This window comes from Mustela lutreola, chromosome 14, assembly GCF_030435805.1.
Source record: "Mustela lutreola isolate mMusLut2 chromosome 14, mMusLut2.pri, whole genome shotgun sequence".
Classification (NCBI taxonomy): domain Eukaryota; kingdom Metazoa; phylum Chordata; class Mammalia; order Carnivora; family Mustelidae; genus Mustela; species Mustela lutreola.
Window position 1 is genome coordinate 22,764,977 of NC_081303.1, and position 20,825 is coordinate 22,785,801.

The 20,825-nt window shown below is 37.0% G+C and overlaps 1 protein-coding gene across 5 annotated transcripts in view; it reads left to right on the forward strand.

Annotated features, from left to right (window-relative positions):
* Positions 1 to 20,825, forward strand: part of PLA2G4A (phospholipase A2 group IVA) — a 169,921-nt gene that overhangs the window by 96,348 nt on the left and 52,748 nt on the right. For all 5 annotated transcript variants that reach the window (XM_059145062.1, XM_059145058.1, XM_059145060.1 and 2 more), the window contains 3 exons: positions 6,276 to 6,412; positions 14,383 to 14,605; positions 15,351 to 15,465. In XM_059145062.1, coding sequence (XP_059001045.1) covers positions 6,276 to 6,412; positions 14,383 to 14,605; positions 15,351 to 15,465 — 475 coding nt within the window. The remainder of the gene's footprint in view (positions 1 to 6,275; positions 6,413 to 14,382; positions 14,606 to 15,350; positions 15,466 to 20,825) is intronic.

Below are 20,825 nucleotides of genomic sequence, written 5' to 3' on the forward strand. Positions count from 1 at the left end.
CATTTAATCTTCTAAAAAGAAAAGAATCTGTGCTCCTTATTTGGTTCTCCTTTATACTTATAGGGTTGGCTCTCTCATTTTCAATACAGTTTCTCTGACCCCTTTTATAATTGGTGGGGAATAATCAGTTGAGGGTTGCAAAACTAGGTCTTGGCTACCTCCTTCAGTATATCTTCAGGTGTTTTGACTCATGCTTTGCGGAGCTGGGGGATGGCAGTTACTTGGCACTTTGGAAAATTGACTTTCAGTAAAAACAGAGGAAAATTGACTTTTAGTAAATAGAGAAAGAAAGAGTTCTGATTTGACATTTGTACCATATTTTTCTCCAAACTGGCAAAAATAGAGATGATTTGAGGCAAAGTAAAGGGCATTGAAATCAATTTCAATAATGTGGAGTTTATGGTATCTTCATCCTTTATTTGCCCGATTTTATCCACAAAAAGAGAAAAAGGAATAATTTGTAAGTGATACTGCTAACAAAACCCAAACCCAAACACATAACAATTCAAATGACTATAACCATCTATTACGATACTAGCGAGGAACTGGTGTAGGAAATTCTAATACTTAACTTTTTTGACTTGTAGTCCTCCCTCCTACCTGTCAAGAAAATGATAAACTCTCTTAGAAATTAAAAAATGTATTTAATCAACTGCACTAGGTGCTTTAAAAATGTACCACAAGTAAAGTATTTTAAGTCAGTATCGTACTAAATACTTAATAATGAAGTGAACTTCCATATCATATCACTAGAGTTATATATTAAAAGCACCTTTTCCCACTTGAGTGAAAAGGATTTGTTAATTAAATAATTTCCCAAGAAAAAAAACTTTCTCTTTGTATTTTTCATAATTTCGAGTATCGTTTTTAAGACTTGATAGTTTTGGCACTGAGATACTACATCCTTTTCTCTTGCCTCTTTAAAACGTGAAATGGGGTGATTTTAGGTGAGATTAACACTCAGATCAGTAAATTACAATCCATAATGTGGGTTGGCCCTGTTTAATCACTTGAAGGCCTGAACAGAACAAGAAGATCAGCCTTTCTAGTCTGAAACACATTATTGACTCTCCTGGTTTTGGAGCCTGCTGGCCCATTCTGCAGATTTGGACTTGCCATTCATCCTAAATTCGCGAGCCAATTCTATAAAATAAATCTCTTTCTAGACAGGTTCGTAGCTAGGTACATCTTGTTGATCCTGTGTTTCTGAAGAGCCCTGACTAGTACAGGAGCCAAGGAGGCAAAAGTCTTTATATAATTTTCAGACCTTAAAAACCTATGAAAATGTAAAAAAAAAAAACAAAAAACCCAAAACCCAAAACCCTTAAGCACTTGAGAATTTTCTTTTGCAAGGGAGGAAATTAATAACATCCATAAGCCCATGTATCAATTAATTTAATCAAAACCACAGGATTTTTGGTAAATGAAGATTCATTTCCTGTTATCATATGAGAGATATTCATTGATATCATTTATGCACAAATACTAATGCTCTTAGGTCTAAATATAAGCTAAAACCTGTCAACAGCACATTTCTTAGATTCTTTTAGATTTTGAGTCAGCACTAACAGCTGCTTCTTATAACTCCTCAGTTACTTCTTTGAAAGTTATTTCAGAATGACCAAGGTTATTAAAACATCCAAATTTAGCCTTCATTTATTACGTAAAATTGGGCTGATACCAAATTTAGCCTTCATTTATTACGTAAAATTGGGCTGATACCATCCAAAGTAACAGATGAATCTGAAATATAAATTAGCTAAATATCAAATGGTTTCTTTTAGCAAAGAGTACTCTTTTTTTCTCAATAGTGACTAAAAGGAAAGAGTGAATTACGGTGTTGGTGACACTTAGTTCACGTCGTGGTTCTATGAACAATTAGTTGCGTCTGTATGTGGACAAAGTATTTGTGTGGATTAAATACTTCATCGTCTGAAAAATGGAAATGATCTCCTTTTGAGGGCTGGGAAAATTAGATGAAATAAATTGAATGAAAGAGCCCAGGCTTGTGCCAGAGAGACATATTTTCTTGATAAGTCAAATCTCCCTTTTTTAATAAAAAGTTAATAAAAAGTATATACTTATATAGTTTTATAACTCATATTCTGTCTGAGTTATAGAATCAAGTGTTACTAGTAGCTAAAGGCCTCAAGGTTGCTAATGCTACCCAGTGCTTCTGCATGTAAGGAAACAGAGTCCAAAGAGGATTTTCTGTGCCCCAGATCACAAAGTTAGTTAGAGGGAAAGCTTTCAGAGATCATGGAGCAGAGGGAATTAAAAGCTTTGGAGGCTAACAGATCCAGTTTTGAGTCCACAGGACATTGCTTTCTAGCTTTGTGATAAGAAAAGTTAACTTCCTTATGTTTCAATTATTTTATCTTTAAAATGTCACTGTGAAAATTAGTTGTGAAAATTAAAGGATATACATAAAACAGATTAATTCATGTGTAGCAAATGCAGATGAGAATTGTAATCTACATAGTCATTCAAGTATTTGATTATTCTGTTTTTATGTACAAGTATCTGATATTTCTTTCGCCTGCTAGCAGCTCAGATACCTGACTTCAAAATCTTACCTGAAAATTCTAAGAATTTACTGTAAAGCAATAATGAAAACAACGGGTTATATAAGTAACAAATTCCAGTTTCGTAAGTGGCTATTTCCAGAAAATTCCTAACATAAATATTCGTAAGTATGTGTTGGACTAGTGGCTTATGAAGAAGGACATCTGGGGAGCTGTTTTCTCAGGATTAGAGAAAGCCTTATGTTCAGTCTTCCAACTTTTCTTATTAAATCTTACTGAACAACAGTGCAGTTCCGTGTTGCGTGTTGAACAGTGAGATGTGTTACTAAGAATTTTCTTACTCTAGACTGTTGGATTTGTATTGGATTTAATGTTATTTTCAATAATGCAGCATTACAAGTAACCAAATCACCAGGCTCAAATGCTCCTACATGATTTTTTAATATAAACAGTCTTCCTCCTTCTATAATATCAACCGAAATACTTTTTTTCCCCATGAAGCTCTTCTTAATCGTATTTCTCCTGACTCCCTAGAGGACTGTTGCAATGTCACATGTCCTTTTCAGCTTGTGAGTGTCTTGGCTTGAATTTAGGCTCAGTGCTTGACAACAGGAAATGTTCACTGTTCTTATTATGTTGTCCATAAATTCAAGTCTTCCTTCAAGGCCTAATTCAGATGCTTCCTCCTTCTAACTTCCTATCTGGCTTGCTTAACAGCTCCTCTGACAGCTATTACTGTAGTGTGCTCTGTTCACCTGCTTTATAATCCACTTCTGTTTCCTATCCTAGCTTTTTATCCCCTCCAGACAGGTTTTTAAGAACTTAGGTATTTTATGTTATTTGCAATTTAAACATATATGATTGAAAGCATTCTGTACATCTAAACATGTACAGGTTCAAAGCCATTTAACTTGCTCCATTGTACCGAATGCTGGAGTGTGTTTGCATGAATGAGCTCTCCAACCTGCATCTAATTAGGACGCATAGGCTCCTTCAGTTCGGGGCCACTCAGTAGTAGAGAACTGTACTCTAGTCAGAACATCCCTACTTGCTTCAGCTTCTACTTTTCCACCCCTGTGGATTTCTTTCTTCACTTTGTTTCTTATAAAGCTTTGAACTGCTTTGTGATCTAGTATCTTTGCTCCATCTTTGCTCAGTCTTCAATCTCTAACTTTCTTTTGCTAGTAATTGTTATTGGGAAACAGCATCAAACAAAAGATACTCTTTCTCCCCAGCAGTCTGACTTTTCTTTCACATCAGCCTCTGTCTATCCAGTAAACATTTCCATCCATCCACTCCCTGTTCCCTTGTCTGTCTCCACCCCCACCCTCCCCCCATCCTCAACAGGCTCAGAATCTTCCTGGAAGATATTGGATTGTACTCACCACATGCCTGATAATTCTGGAGCAGTGGTTATTAAGCTTTTTGATCTGAGAAATCTATTTTACATTAAAAAAAATATAAAGAACTTCTAAGAGAGGGACACCTGGGTGGCTCAGTGGGTTAAGCCTCTGCCTTTGGCTCAGATCATGATCTCAGGGTCCTGGGATTGAGCCCTGCATTGGGCTCTTTGCTCAGTGGGAGCCTGCTTCCCCCCACCCCTCTGCCTACTTGTGATCTCTCTCTCTGTCAAATAAATAAATAAAATCTTTTAAAAAAAAGAACTCCTAAGAGGTTTTATTTATATGGGTTATATCTATGAATATCTACCATATGAAAAGTGAAAGCTGAGAAAACTTATCAAAATACATACTTATTTTACATAAATCATTGTCATATTAATATCAATGACATTTTATGAATATAACCATATTTTCAAGAACATAAAAAGGGTGAGAAGGGCAGCATTGCTTTACATTTTTATAAGTATCTCTGTTGTTTGACTTCACAGACAGCAGCTGGATTTTTGTTATCTGCTTTTGAATTCAATCTCTTGCTGTATCACACATCCTATAATTTCTAGAAAACTCCATCATAGACTCATGAAGTAATGAGAATGAGCAAAGACAAATAACATCTTACTGTTTTCATGAAAATAGTTTTGACCTTGTGGACACCCAGACGGCTGTGTACAATTTGAGAACTAGGCCCTGGGGTATAGAGAAACCACCCGCTCTCTTGAGCAATAATGGTTCAGGACCACAGAGAAAATGACAATCTCTTCCTCTACAAACAAACACTTGTATTTTAGTCATGTTGCAGACAGCCTTTGCTTCTCTCCTGCAAAAACTCTTGGTTGACTCATGTTGCTTCCATTTCCAGAACAGCCTCCTTCCCTGCCCTCGTCCGTCCCTGTTGAATAACTGTGCATCTTTAAAATTAAGCTTGGGTTTCTTTTTAATTTATGAAGCTTTCTCCACCACTTCAGTTTCTCTGATTGGGGTTGACCACATCTTCTGGACCTCATGTACTCCTAGCCTATAGCCCTTTATTTTAGGAAGACATATTAGCATGAGCCTGGATATAAGAGCTTGGGGTTTAATCCCTGACTGCTGTTTACTGATTGTTTGACCTGGAGCGAGTCTTCAAGGTGTTTCTTCCAAGTGCCTTGGTCCCTCATCTCTTAAAATAGACACTTCATAGAGATTATGTGAAGATTAAATGAAACAATTTCTGGGGCACCTGGGTGGCTCAGTCGGTTAACCATCTGTCTTCAGCTCAGGTCATGATCTCAGCGTCCTGGGATTGAGCCCCATGGTGGGCTCCCTGCTCAGCAGGGAGTCTGCTTCTCCCTCTGCCCCTCCCCCCACTTGTGCACACTCTCTATCTCTCTCTGTCTCAGAGTAAGAGCTCAAGAAATGTCATCTCTCCCTATTTTTTTTATTGTCATAATAATTATTTTTTTGAAGATTTTACTTATTTGAGAGAGATAAAGTGAGAGAGAGAAAGAGAGAGCCTGAGCAGGGGGTGGGGAGGAGGGGGAGAGGGAGAAGCAGACTCCACACTGAGCAGGGAGCCAGACCTAGGACTTGATCCTGGGACTCTGGGATTATGACCTCAGCTGAATGCAGACATTTAACCAACTGAACTACCCAGGTGCCCATATTGTCATAATTATTATTACATTTCTGCCTCACTTAAACTATATTCCCTGGATCTACTTGTGATGCTTGAAAGATAGAGACCACTCAATCAGATATATTTAATAGATTAAAGAATAAATAGATTCTGTAGCTCCTGTCACTTTTAATAGTATATATTTTTAAATGAGTCGGTATAAAGGAGCAATTAAGAATTCTGGACCAAGGCCATATAAAGGAAAGGCAATAAAATAAAGCTTTATTATACTTAAAAAAAAAAAAAAAAAAAGAATTCTGGACCAAGAGGGCATAGTGCTTACTTAACTCCAGATATCAGCAAATAGATTTTACATAGGTAATATCAGCATTTTAGAACTTCCATCTACAAAATGAGCAAAGACATTTTTGCTCACTTTACAGGATTTTTGAGAGACTCCCCCCCCAAAAAAATTGCACCCAAAAGCAAGCCAAAAACTGCAAAGGGTTAAGCTAATACAGAGTTATGGTTGTTATTTCTAAATAGAGTTAGTTGGTATTTTAGTCACATTTGCTTTCTAATAGACATTAATTCTTAATTTTCTTATATGAAACATTCTTTTAAAAAAATAGATATATTATGAGTGAACTACAATTCTTTATTACCAAATGTGGAGCACATAACATGAAAATTGAAACTAAAAGGGAATATATTTTTGCCTTTACAAATGATCTCTGCGTTTCATCACTCTAGGTGCCTGTGGTCGCCATATTGGGCTCAGGTGGAGGCTTCCGAGCCATGGTCGGATTCTCAGGTGTGATCAAGGCCTTGTATGAGGCAGGAATTTTAGATTGTGCTACCTACATCGCTGGTCTTTCTGGCTCCACATGGTTAGTATGCATTTTAAATCTTAGTTATATCATGCTAAAAGTTTGGGGTTTATCTACCTCAAACCTTTGAAAAGAAAGGAGGATTTAGAAAACTGAACCTTAATTTCAAATTATTGAAGTGTTCCAGTTTGATGCTTAAAAATGTTTCTTAAAAATGAGGGATGCCTGGGTGGCTCAGTTGGTTGGACGACTGCTTTCGACTCAGGTCATGATCCTGGAATCCCGGGATTGAGTCCCGCATCGGGCTCCCAGCTCCACGGGGAGTCTGCTTCTCCCTCTGACCTTCTCACTCATGCTCTCTCTCACTGCCTCTCTCTCAAATAAATAAATAAAATATTTTTTTAAAAAATCTTTCTTAAAAATGTGTTTCAAGGCAAATTCATACCTAATGATGCCCCTTATCATAAATTTACTCCTTTTAAGCTGATTTGTAACTTAAAATGTAGTTAAACATAAAATCTTAAAAATAGATCAATCGAAATTCTATATAAATATCACAGAGGTGAAATAACATGCTCCACCCATAATTAATTTAATCTTCCTATAATTTGCTGATTTGTAATCTTTCAGCAATCGTGTCTAAGTCTACATGATTCACTAGGTATTCATTTTCTTCTCTAGGGCAAATAGAAAGAGATGCAAGATACCTCAGTATACAGAAGAGGAAAAACAACTTTTGAATGTAGAAATGGAATGTTTCACTGATTCACATCTGATTATCAAATTAATCCTTTATATGCACTTAAGCTAAATTTGGAGAGAGACGTAAAACATGTGTACATAAAATATTTGTACACCATAGCTTTGTCGTTTCACAAACATTTATGAAACATGTTCAAAGAATCTACCTTGTTATTTTTAGTTTGCCTGACCCACAGAAGTACATTGAAAATCAAATATTAGAAAAAAAAAGAAAATAAAATATTAGTTCTTCCTCAAATGTCTCAACTGTGTCACCTTATTACAAAATGCCTGACTTTGACTTACAAGTCTTTTTAATCATTCAGCCATAGTAAAGTTCAACTGTCATAATGCTATATTATATATGTTAAGCATTTTAATATTTCTCTACCTTCTTATCGTATGAGATGGATCTGAGTTTTTTTCATTTTCAGCTAAAGAAAATTTGACTCGGAAGCCAAGGGATTTGTCCAAGATCACTAGCAGAACCAGCATGTGAAGTCAGGCTTTTGATCCTCTAGTCTAGGATTCTTGGAACTAAACCATAATCTTTTCTTGCACAGCTGTATGTTCTACACAGAAATTCACATATAAAGAATGTATAGTTTTTAAATATTTAAGAAACTTAAATATCTTAAATCTTAAATATCAGATTCTTTAACTAAAAAACAAAAACTTAGAATGATGGTTGCTACCTTCTTTCTATATACCCTCAAAATGATTTATCTTTTTTGAAAGAAGGGTGTAGCCCATTACTATTCATTCCCTTGAAGGAAAGAGCAGGCACCTGCCTGTTTAATGAGTAATATGACAGAAAAACTTGGGCCCTAAGATTAATTTGCCTACTCGAGCATTCTATTATTACTCTTCGAGTGGTTTTCCTTCTCTGAATTCACTATTTGTTGGATTCCTGTGGTCCATCACTGACTAATACATTGCAAGAAGCTTATTTTCTTAAACTCACCTAATAAAGACAGAACAGATATGATTTGGGGTGCTGACTTGAGGGTATAATAGTGTGTGTTTATTAGGCTGCAGTCATTGCTTTAGTTATGGATTTGAGGCAGCATCTTAGATTCTGCTGTCAAGGTTCTAAAAACAAGTCCTGCAAAGTGTAATTAAGAGAATTTTAGATGTTACAGGCTAATCATTTAAATACCACAGGCCACACATTTATACGTACATAAACTTCTGCTCTATCCTTCGTTGCCTAATTTCTCCAAGATTAGCCGTCCCTTATTTCTTTCATTTCCTTCAAGGCCACTCATTCCTAAAAGCCTTAACAATAGATTTTCACCTGGCAACCACCTAATTTCCAAATATAATCATGTCTTTTGAAGTTCTTTTCCTCCTTGACTCTTTGGTGGAGTCCAGGAGGATAAATTTCGGGGTTGAGACATTTCACACAGTAACTATCCCTCTTTCAGTTCCCTTCTCTTCTGCCTTTTGTTTTTTGGTTTTTGGTTTTTTTTTTTAAAGATTTTATTTATTTATTTGACAGAGAGAGAGAGAGATCACAAGCAGGCAGAGAGGCAGGCAGAGAGAAAGTGGGAAGCAGGCTTCCTGCTGAGCAGAAAGCCTGATATGGGGCTCCATCATAGGACCCTGAGATCATGACCTGAGCCGAAGGCAGAGGCTCAACCCACTGAGCCACCCAGGTGCCCCTCTCTTCTGCCTTTTGGATTTTATTTCATCCTCTCTGACTGCTCTGCCCTCCGTAATGTCTTTACAATTTTCACTGCTTTACTCCTTAATGTGAGCTTTCCTCCAAGACCTCTCTTTTATTCTGTTACATCACACCACTCCCTTGGCAATTTCACCAGCTTCTACCACGTCAGTTATTACCATCAATAATTTAGTTCATGGAACTCTAGAACATCCTGAAAGCTAATGGACCAAAAAAGGAAAGACAATACAAAGTAGCTGTTGAAGAAGACAATCAAGTAAAAGATGACCCAGAGGTCAGGGGTAGAGAGTACTTCAAGAAGTAGTGGGACTTTTAATAGAATGAAACATCTGTGAATAGCTTAGCTTAGAACTGGGCTTGGAAATCCTTACTGGTTTTAACAAGAATCACTGAAGTAAATAAAGAGCACTTTTGATCATGAAATTGCAAATAAGAAGTAAAGAGAAGATGAAAGAAAGAGTGGGGGGGGTAGTTGGTAAACCTACTAGGAAATGTCTATTCTTTCAAGAAAGGGAATGTAGGACTCAGGAAAGTATCTTGGTGTGGTTTTGTTTCCAGAATTTAGAAATTTGTGTAGAAGTCTGAGGTAAAGGAAACAGTGTAGACGGATAGACGAAAGATAAAGAAATAGATGCTTCGTGGATAGAAAAAGATTCAGACTGAGACAGGACAGGACAAGATTGAAAAGTACAAGTGAAAGCTGTTCATCATGGAGAGGAGAGATACTTCCTGAGACAGAAGAAAAGGTGGTCGGATGATTCATATTAATTTTCTCTGAAAAGTATAGGTGAGAAGGTAAAAAAGTTCAAAGGAAGGAATTCAGAAAGACTTGGATAAACAAATTACACTCTTGTGTTGTGTAAGTTTTTATATTCTGTTGACACATGACCATTACTTGGCACAAATGAGGTAATACGGAAATATTTGGAGAAGCCTGGACCTCCCAAAAAGTTTTCTGTGATCACAAAAGAGAATTTTATGTAGGACAAAGCCTTCCCTTGTAACTGTTACTAACTTTAGGGCAATTATTTCTGAAATTATTTTTGTATGATACTTATTATTCATTGCTTGTATTAGCCAACCGGTCAGCACAACTCTCTTTCCCAGTACAGCTTCATTTGTAGAATCCTGAGGGGTTAAAGTGTCTTGACTACCATGTTTGTATGGCATTATCATCTAAAGAGAATTGAGAGCAGCTCTACATCTGTAACCATGGGGTTCAGTTCATTAAACTGACTAAAATGGAATTCAAGAATGAGAACTTTCAGTTGGACAGTCTGAAGAATTCCTGCCGCACTGAAAAATGAAACAATTTTAGGAGACGTTGCCTCATAAGAGGTGACAGATCAAGATCAACAGAAAAAGATCAAGATGGAAGTTAGAGAAAATATGTTGTTTGGCGTGGGGGGTGGTGGAACTGTGCTTGTCTTGTTCTTTAGTGGGTCTCTCCAACATATCACATATTTAATGACTAAAGCTTTGCAAAAGTAACCATTTTGAGGGGGAAATGAATCTAAAGATTTCTTTAGAGTTTTAGGCTGTTTACAAATGTTAAGTCTCAAGAAATGCTTTTGAGACTTGGCTTTTGACACTTACTAGGCATAGAAGTTCTATATGTTTAACCCTGATGATGCTGATTTGGCAAGTCCTTAGAGGCCTGGTACTGGTCTTTTAAAACATTGGCTGTGTGATGTGGAAGAAAGGATTGTACTGAGAATTCCTTGTGGGATTTTTTTTAAAGATTTTATTTATTTATTTGAGAGATAGAGCATACGCGCATGTGAGGGAGCACATGTTTGGGCAGGTGTGGGGAGGGGAAGGGGAGACGGAGAGGGACAAGCAGACTGCACTGAGCATGGAGCCCACAAGGGCTCAGTCTCACAACTCTGAGATCATAAGCTGAGGCAAACTCAAGGGTGGGACAGTTGTTCAACTGCCTGAGCCACCCAGGAACCCTTCCTTGTGCACTTTTGACATGATTTAGCTATAAACATTTCACACTTAGCCTAGAATGCATTCGTATGGAGAGAATGATGTGTCCCATTGTATAAATGTGTCAAAAAAATTAGAGGCAGATATTTTCATATTTATAGAGAAATAAATTGAGGATCATTTCGTTCATTACTTAACTATTTATAGAGGCCCTGCTGTGTCTAAGAAACTTAGTTGTGGAAACTTGATTGGTATAATTAGGAATCATGTATTAGTAAAGAGATGAAAATTAAGGCTGAACTATGGACTTCAGTATTGGAGGATTGATGTCTATGTGCTTAGACATGTCCACAGAAGCTAGTAATAGCCAAATCTTGCCTTGGTGTCACCAAGGAAACAAAGAAAGCTATTTAAAGAAAATTGGCCATTGCCCCTATCACCCCACCTTTATCTTCACCAAAGCAAAAACTCAGGTCTTAGATGTCCCCACAATGATGCCATGATAGGTCTGTCCAACTCACGCTTGCAAATTCTAAGGAATATGGTGTCATAAATGCTGACGTGGAGAACATTAACCTGGTGCTAGTGGTTGAGGTATTCTAGGTCTCTGACTGGGGCTTGTATCCTCAAGCCAATTGCTTCATGATGGGAAAAGATTGAGAGAGGGAAAGGGGGGAGAGAGAGATTCATCCAAGTGAATGGCTTTACTTCAAACTTTAGAGGGCAGAAATGGACTACAACCATTCTACGTGGAACAAAAAGAGAGGATTGGGCTGGTATCCATATACATTTTGACCACTTAAAAAAAATCAACCTCTGAAGCTCTGATACAAGTCCTAGCTTTTGAGCAGTCCCCCAACCCCAGAGGGAAGAACTGCTTGATCTAAAGCCAATGGGAAGAAAGGAAGAGAAGACAAGGGCCTTCAGATCTTGCTGGAGGCAATTCATGGGGGCAGAGGTACTTACTAGAATCATAATTTGGTTCATTTAAAGACCAGCTAAATTAAAAATTCATGCTATATGGGTGGCTCAGTGGGTTAAAGCCTCTGCCTTCGGCTCAGGTCATGGTCCTGGGGTCCTGAGATCGAGCCCCGCATCAGGCTCTCTGCTCTGCAGAGAGCCTGCTTCCCCCTCTCTCTCTGCTTGCCTCTCTGCCTACTTGTGATCTCTATCAAATAAATAAAAAACCTTAAAAAAATTCATGCTATAACCTATAGCTCTGAGAAGCATGAAACACAGGGTTGGGTTTAAGCTTTCTAAAATCCAAGGCAAAATCCAAACTATGCACAGTGACATAATATAATTTTTAATAAGTTAGGGGAAAGCCAGTGGCCCATGGAGGTAGAAATTATTCTTGTTAATGAGAATAGTAAATAACTTCTTCTTAGAGTTAGAGAATGAAGTATATCATGAATAGTTCCAGAACCAACTACTCAGAGGCTCAAAAAGATGTTTTATTTTCCTATTTTTTTTATGTTCTTAAGTGTAAACTAATACATACATCAATGTGTGCAATTATTGAAAAGAATGATAAGGTCCAGAAAGTCAGGTCTTCGTTGGTCTGAATGAATCATGTGATAGACCTTGGAATAACTACAGGAATGGATAGATCCTGTATCACTCAAACAGTCTAAGCTGTATTTTTCTAGATAATTGGTGATTATACCAGGCTCGAGTTCAGAGTAAATCTTTTTGATTTATCTTTCTCACAAGTTTTTGGGAAATATTAGGATAAAGATCTTTTAAGAATTTTTATTTAAAAAACATGTTTATGCAGCCATCAAAAGAAATGAAATCTTGCCATTTGCAACAACATGGATGGAACTAGAGCGTATCATGCTTAGCGAAATAAGTCAAGCAGAGAAAGACAACTATCATATGATCTCCCTGATATGAGGAAGTGGTGATGCAACATGGAGGCTTAAGTGGGTAGAAGAATAAATGAAACAAGATGGGATTGGGAGGGAGACAAACCATAAGTGACTCTTAATCTCACAAAACAAACTGAGGGTTGCCGGGGGGAGGGGGTTGGGGAGAAGGGGGTGGGATTATGGACATTGGGGAGGGTATGTGATTTGGTGAGTGCTGTGAAGTGTGTAAACCTGGTGATTCACAGACCTGGGGATAAAAATATATGTATATAAAAAATATATGTTTATAAAAAACATGTTTTTCAGAGCATGTGTTCCATGTTAGGTCTCTCATCAGTCTCCATTTGTTGACTTAAAATGATTCTCAGTTTGTCTCCAAAGAACTCTGAATCCAATAAAAAATTCTACTCTAATGTAAAGTAGAAGTAGTTTGGTTTCTAAGAACTGAAATCTTATTTAAGAGATTAAGAAAAAACAATAAAACCTATTGGGGGAGAGGACACATTTTAAATTCTAGTTCTTTTATTAACTGGGGAATTGTGAACATTGGTTTAAATGCATCAGTCCTCTCTTAGAAGAATTGGAAGCTGTTGTGGGTCTTTAAGCTTATGCCCAGTTAGCCAGCACAGGCCTAGGGCATGGCAGGGGCCCATTAAGGGTTAGTTTTTTCCTCTCTCTAAAGGAAAGATAAATCATTATAACAGGTATTTTGATTTGAATGTCAAGGAAACAGGAAGTTAAACTGTGTGCTATTTTATATACTCTTTGGTTAGATGACGTGGTGGTTATTTCTTTCTCTCATTATTTTGTATTCTCTGTTCAGTAGTTCAAAAAACCATGCTTTCCACATGCCAGGCATTTGCTAGTCATTGAGACTAGAGAAGTTGAATAAGCAGTTTTCCCTGGGGGATGTCATAATTTAGTAAGGGAGACAGATACACAGTCATACTTCATATTTAGTGTGGAGAACTACAATACTAGAGATATTGATGCACGGGAAGGAGGGTGGTCTCACATATGAGTGCACGGGAAGGAGGGTGGTCTCACATATGAGACCATGTTTATGGTCTAAATATCAAACACCAGGGTAGTGTCTGCTGATTTCCAGTTTCATTAGAAGTGGTCAAATGGCTGGTGGCCAAGAATCTCCACAAGAAAGCATTTACCTCAAAGACTTCTTTCTCTCCAGGATTTTACCATCAGATTTGGATGCGCAGAAATTCTGAGACCTATAATTCTCAAGACTTAGGATTCTTCCCAGTTTGCAGTGGACGGAACAAACAAACAAACGCCACATTTGTCAGGAAAATTAGGCATTCAGAATAGGTTAGACAGCAGCACATTTCCTACCTGTAGATAATCATTATGGAAAGTCCAACCATCAGATTACGTATGTGACTACTATTACATCCAGACAGGTTAGCTTGTTTACATGACTCAAACATGTTGTTTTCATTGGTTTCTGATAATCTAATAGGGTTTACCCATTTCTAGAGGCTAGACAGTACACGGTGTAAGCCTGGCACAGTGTCCTCCTCTCTGGATTGGGCATGGGAAATCCAGTATTTCCTCTGAGACCTCTCTTTTACTTGGCTTCCATTGTAGACCAGCTTCTTTCTGACTGATACATTCTTTCCTTAAATGGATTGATATTTTCAGTCAGATAATTAAGTTAATCAACTATTTCTAACATTCATTTTTTTTTTTTTTAAATTTTTATGACAAAGAGTACCTGCCTTCTTTGGAGACTACCATGCAATGCACTTTCTCTTTGCTAATCATCTTTTGTTTCTCTACAGGTACATGTCAACGCTATATTCTCACCCTGATTTTCCACAGAAAGGGCCAGAGGAGATTAATGAAGAGCTAATGAAAAATGTTAGCCACAACCCCCTTTTACTTCTCACACCACAGAAAGTTAAAAGATATGTTGAGTCTCTATGGAAGAAGAAAAGCTCTGGACAGCCTGTCACATTTACCGATATCTTTGGGATGTTAATAGGAGAAACACTAATTCACAATGTAAGCTATGACTCAATCTATGGCCCTTTTAATACAAGTAGACCCTGTATGTTATAATGTTTTAATAAAACAAAATGATGTATTTTGTAAACATCACTTGACTCAACTGACCCAATCAACAATGTGTCCTGAGCACATACCCCCATGCCAGGCATAACACTTGTACATTTCTGGCTAGTGCTTACTCATTCTGTGTAACAGTTTTGATGTATAGTGAAGTACTTTTGTATTCTTTTTCTTTGGGGGGAAAAAAAAATACACATTTTAACCCTTAACTGGCCACTCAATGGCATTCTTTAAGATGAATACAAGTAATATTGTAATGGTAGAGGCAAATGGAGGTTGCCTAAAAGAGAGTCAGAAAAGGGAGTGAGTCACATGGAAAAAGCCCATTTGACACATGACTACAGTGTGACTTACCATGGGAAAATAAAGCGGGGGAGATAGAGTCAGTTCCAGGGAATCCGGGGTCCAGATTATTTTTTCATGGTTTTGTAGCTGCCAAGTTCTTCAACTCAAACATAGATATAGCCTTTAAAGTTGTGGGGTTTTTTTTAGAATGAAGATAATTACCTCCCTAGAGCTTAATTTTGTTGTTTATTAAAACCCAGAGATTTCTAGAAAACATGACTTATTTTTATTATAAGCATTTTAAGTGTCTCGATTGGAAGTCCTACTTTAAGTAGCTTTCTATCTGTGTTTGCTTCTGTATTTAAAATCATGTCTTTATTTCTTCTGTGGACAGAGAATGAACACTACCTTGAGTAGCTTGAAGGAAAAAGTCAATTCTGGTCAATGCCCTTTACCTCTCTTCACTTGTCTCCATGTCAAACCCGATGTTTCAGAGCTGATGTTTGCAGGTATGTAATTTCCTCTTTCAAAACATTTCCTTGAACCTTTGAAGTGTGGTTATAAGCAATTTTAGTTGTCCATTTTCATATATTTTCTCTAACATGAAAACATTGGAAGATATAAGAAAATATTAAGCTAGATGATTTTCTCGTTATGGAATATATTCCATGAAGTTAGTAACATATTTCTTCATTTAAATTAGTGAAATAAAAACTATAAAAAGTCATGATTGCAACCTCAATTTTCCTCATTTCTCAGGGACTTTTAACAAAATAGTGTGCCTAGTGCTTCTAGGCAATGCATATTATTTGCTTCCTGCAGCTGTTTTCATTAAATAGGATAATATGATATATGTTTATCATTCAAAACCCTGTTGTAATTTTTATAATACAGTACTTAAAAAGTACTAGTCTGTACTTGAGGCAGCTGGTGAACAAAATGCCTCATTTTGTTAAATCTCAAATGTAAATATTTGTTTCTTCTGTGGCTTTTCTTCTTATTGGGTGCTCTCAAAGCCCGTGAACTCATGCTTCTGGGGGCCTTTGGCAGTCTTAATCTGCAGTGTGGAAGCACTTCTCACTATAGCTGGTAGGGTTCATCATATTTTTAGGAAAAGGACCTCAGTGAAATCAGTCACACCATAAGCTTGAAAGAAAAGAATTGTGCATGGCATGTAATTAACAGATTTACATCCCGAATCCTTTTCCAATTTTACAAAGCCTTACTTTTTTCAACTGACCTCTCTTATGCAAGAAGAACTTTGCAAATTATTATTATTATTTTTTAAGATTTTATTTATTTATTTGACAGAGAGAAAGACAGCGAGAGTGGGAACACAAGCCAGGGGAGAGGGAGAACCAGGCTTCCTGCTGAGCAGGGAGCCTGATAGTGAACTCGATCCCAGGACTCTGGAGTCATGACTTGAGCTGAAGGCAGGCACTTAGCAACTGAGCCACCCAAGCTCTCCTTGAAAATTATTTATAAAAAGCAGTGCAGCTGGAATGCATCTATTCAACTATTTACCAGTTATATTGACTAAAAACCATCATGCTGATGGTTCAGAAATCACTTAACATATTGATTATTTTATTTAACTTTTGCTACAGCTCAGGAAGTGAGGTATTTTTAGCTCTGTTCAATAGACAAAAAAGAACAAAACCTCAGAAAGATTAAATTATTTGCACATTGCCACACAGAAAGTAAATAGCAGAGCTGAGATTTATTCTCGAAAATCCTTTGTTTTATGAAAATACTGGCTTCTCTGGTTACTGACTGTGTAGACCGTAGTAAGCCAGGTGCTAAGCATGAACTCCCCTCCCCCACCACAGTATATTGCCCCCATTCTATCAGGACTTATAATTCGAAAGATTTACAATAATTATTAAAGAAGTGAAGGCTCAAGAAAGAAGGTACTCTGTATTGTTTCTTGACCAAGATACATGATATTTTTTAGTTGGCTTCTACATCTCTTAAATAAGGATGAGCCTATCAACATGTTTATATTTTTAAAAAATGATATAAAGTATGCATAGTACATAAACAGTGTCAGACCCAACTTAAGTTTAAGTAAATCTTAAAAATTTAGTGCTCTATGAAAGCTGTATAAGAAATCAGAGGTCTGGATCTTAGCTATAAACAGATTTTATATATGAAAGGTATATTTAATTATTGCATGGGGGTCGAGCATGCATTAGGAGTCTGGGGTAACTATAGCATGCCCAGCAATAAATAAGGAGCAAGATCTTGATTGTAATGAAGTTTATAGGGAGAACTGAAATTCATTCATATAAGAAAAGTTTAAGCACCATGATGAAATTGGTTTGGTTTGGTTTTTGCTTTCCTATCACTGGTGTTTTGTGAGGTCTTGGAATGTTTGCAAATAGGTTGATAAATCCTACTAGAATGCTAGTCAAGTCTGTGCATAGCCAAATAAGCCATTTTACCCCAAAAGCATTATGATGTGGCCAAATAAGCACTAAACTGATTTGTAAGCCCTGCCTTATTTCTAAGCTGAAATACCTTCGGTGGGTCATTTAATCTTTCTGATTCTTGTTTTCCTCCTTATTTTTAAAAAAAAAAGGATATTAATAAACATCAGGTTTATCTTACAGAGCTATTAAGACAATCACCTGAGGTAGGCAGAAGATGGAACATCAAGAAGAGACATAAAATAGTGTTACGATTGTTATGTCATTTTCATAGTCACCTTTTTAAAATTCTGAACTTGAGGCAGTAGCCATTCTCATTGGAAAATCTAACCACGATCATTAAAGAACAAAGGACTGGTTTGGATTCAACTAGAGTGGGAAAGGTTGTTTTATGTACCTTTTGAGCTTGAAGTATCTGATTTGGGCCATCTGCCTCACTGTGATATTATTACAGAGATGGGAGATCCTTAACTAAACTTCATTGCTAAACTTTTAAAATAAGGGGGTGCCTGGGTAGCTCAGTCGTTACACGTCTGCCTTCGGCTCAGGTCATGATCCCAGGGTCCTGGGATCAAGCCCTGCTTCTCCCTCTCTTACTCCCCCTGCTTGTGCTCCTTCTCTCCCTGCCTCTCCCTCTGTCAAATAAATAAAATCTTTAAACTTTTACGATAAGGAGGTTCAAAGCTGTTTCTTCCAACAGAGTTGGACAAAGCCATCAAGCATGAGTTATGTAGATCTTGTACTCAGATAAGAGATTCAAAGGTGTTATGTTATGAAACTTCAAGTAGCTTGGGTTATTGGGGGGGTGGGGGAAGAGAGATGTCTATATTACTTTAAAGTTTGCTTGGATTAAAAATGGATATTTGGGGAAAAAAAGTTGAAATATTATCTGAATAATATTTTTAAAAGTCAAAGAACCAGATTATCTTAACTTACAGAAGTTTTTATCAACTTTATTTCCACAATATCAGAGAATGTTTTTCTTCCCTGTAGAATAGTTTTAAACATTTTCCTCTTTTGAAGATCTTAAACAAATAAACTTTAGTTGTTTAAACTGTTAAATATTTTTTGACTCCTTCACTTTACTACAGTGCTTTCATTTTTACATTTCCATTGGTCAATAAATTGTGTTTATTGAGCACAATTTATAAGCTCAACATCATGTTAAATTCTTTGACAGATACTATAAGAGTAAATACATAGTATTTATTATTCTTTGGGAAAGTTACAGTCCCATTAACAAGACAAAAATAAAACATGGAAAATAAATGAGCCATACACATAGAACATTATGATCTCTTAAAGTGTGTAGAACTGACCTACGAGTAAGATATCATAGAGATTTAATGCAGTCCTAAGAAAGACTTCATGTGGGTGAAGGAACTCAGTTTTCAGTTGAACATGGAAAGGTCTATCAAGGGAGATGAATAGTCCTCTTTGTGTGAAATAGCATGAGAAAATGCTCAGAAGGGGAGCGAAAGTAGGTTTTGGAGAGCAGTAAAAAGAAACTAGCCTTAGTATGAGTTGGTGAAGGTGGGTGGTACATTTGGGAAAACTACTAGTGCCAAGTTACAGAAAGATTTGAATTCCAGACAGAAATATTTTTGTTCAGTTATGATAATGGGAAATATTTGGTGTTTGGGGGCAGGGCAATTAAATTGTTTAGTGTCTTTGGGAAAAAAAAGTATTTTCGTGATTCATGTGGGTAGATTAGCAAGGAAAGAAACAGGAAGCAGTGCTACCATGGTGTTCTCGTAATAATGTTCTGGAGCCAGGGAGATCCCGAAAAGAAGAGATGAAGATGGATGTGAAAAGCCCAGAGGTTACCCGTGAGAAGTGGTAATGAATGGGTTTGATTGTTAGTGAGTAAAAGAGGGGTTTCAGTTTAAAAAACTTCCTTTTGGGGGCTATGATAATGTGGTTTACGGAAGCAGGTAAGGTAGACTGGGAGGAAGGGTGATGAGTTCCTTTCCAGGTAAGCACAGTGGGATGTGATGACGGTGTGTCTAAGTGTAAATGCTCAGGAGGAAGTTGGAAATGAATACCTGGAGGTATAAGAGAGAGGTTCAAGTTTGAAATGTGTGAGTCAACAGCAAAAAGAATAATAGTTACATACTACTCTAGTGAGTCCTTCAGTAAGGACTTACCTTACCTTGAGAGCAAGCTTACCTTGAGAATGTCTGTAGTTACTGTCTGCGCACACACAGCATTAATAAAGAAGACATTACTCGAGAAATCATTGTGTTTCAATACTCAAGGGGATAAAATTTGGAGATGGGAAATTACTTGTAGAGAGAACAGAATTTTCCTAGCAACCTCTGAGTCATGGCTAGTCATATCTCACTAACTCCATGTAAATCTTTATAAAGCACACCACTTTCTGGTGAAAGGTATATGTGCCATTTGGCTTTGATTTCCAATGAATTATAATGTGTTCTCATCTCAAGTGTGATTTCATAACTTCCTTGAAGAAAGGTAGAATGTTACAATCTGCCACTGAGTAAAAAATAAATACACATCCACAATCCCTTTTCTAAAACTTTGGGGATAGATGTTTTGGGGTTCAGAATATTTTAGATTTTAAAGTTAAAAAAAAAATACATCATTTATTACATAATACTGCCCTAGATTTCATTATCAAATAGAGTGATTTCTCTAATAGAGTGTGTCAGTATTCATATTTAGTGAGATAAATAAAAATTCAGCCTCTTATCAAGACTTTTTCCTCTGCTGAATGAATTCAGTCAGATTTTACCACCAAATGAATAGCAGAAAAATTTGTGGATTTTTGAGTTACTTGGATTTTGGATTGTTTGGATAGGCATGTAATGATTTTAGAAGAGGGGAATAAAGGAGTGCAGAGGGTTTTGGGTTAGGCAAGGGTAGATGGTTGTGGGACTTCACAGAGGGTGGCCAGTGAAATTGGACCTTGAACTAAAGGTTGAGAAGGAGCAAGCCTTGTAATTGCACAAGGTAATAGGAAGCATAAAGGCATTGAGGTGTCATGGAGCTTTCTCTTTGAGGAAAATTAAGAAGATTTGTGTGCTAGAGTGGAAGGAGCAAGACCAACATAATGGGAGACTGGTTAGGACATGAGGTCAGGGAGCAGTGGCAAGACTGTCGCAAAGACTTGTTGACTACATTTTTATGTTCAGTATAATGGGGAGCCATTGGAAAGTTTTCACCTGGCATTAGTGTGCTGTGATTTCTATTTTTAAAAATTCATTCTTGCCACAAGTATCAAAAAGATAGCAGGAGAATAGAGGAGAGCTGTTCTAGAAGACTATTGTGGAGATCCAGGGAGAAGGTATGGCAGCTTCTACCAGTAGGGTACAAATGGATGGTGGTCCATGGTGGACAAATGGATAAGCAGGCCTATGTGTAACCATATCTGGTAATGAGCCTCCGGAGCTTGAGGTTTTATAAGTAAGATGTAAAGG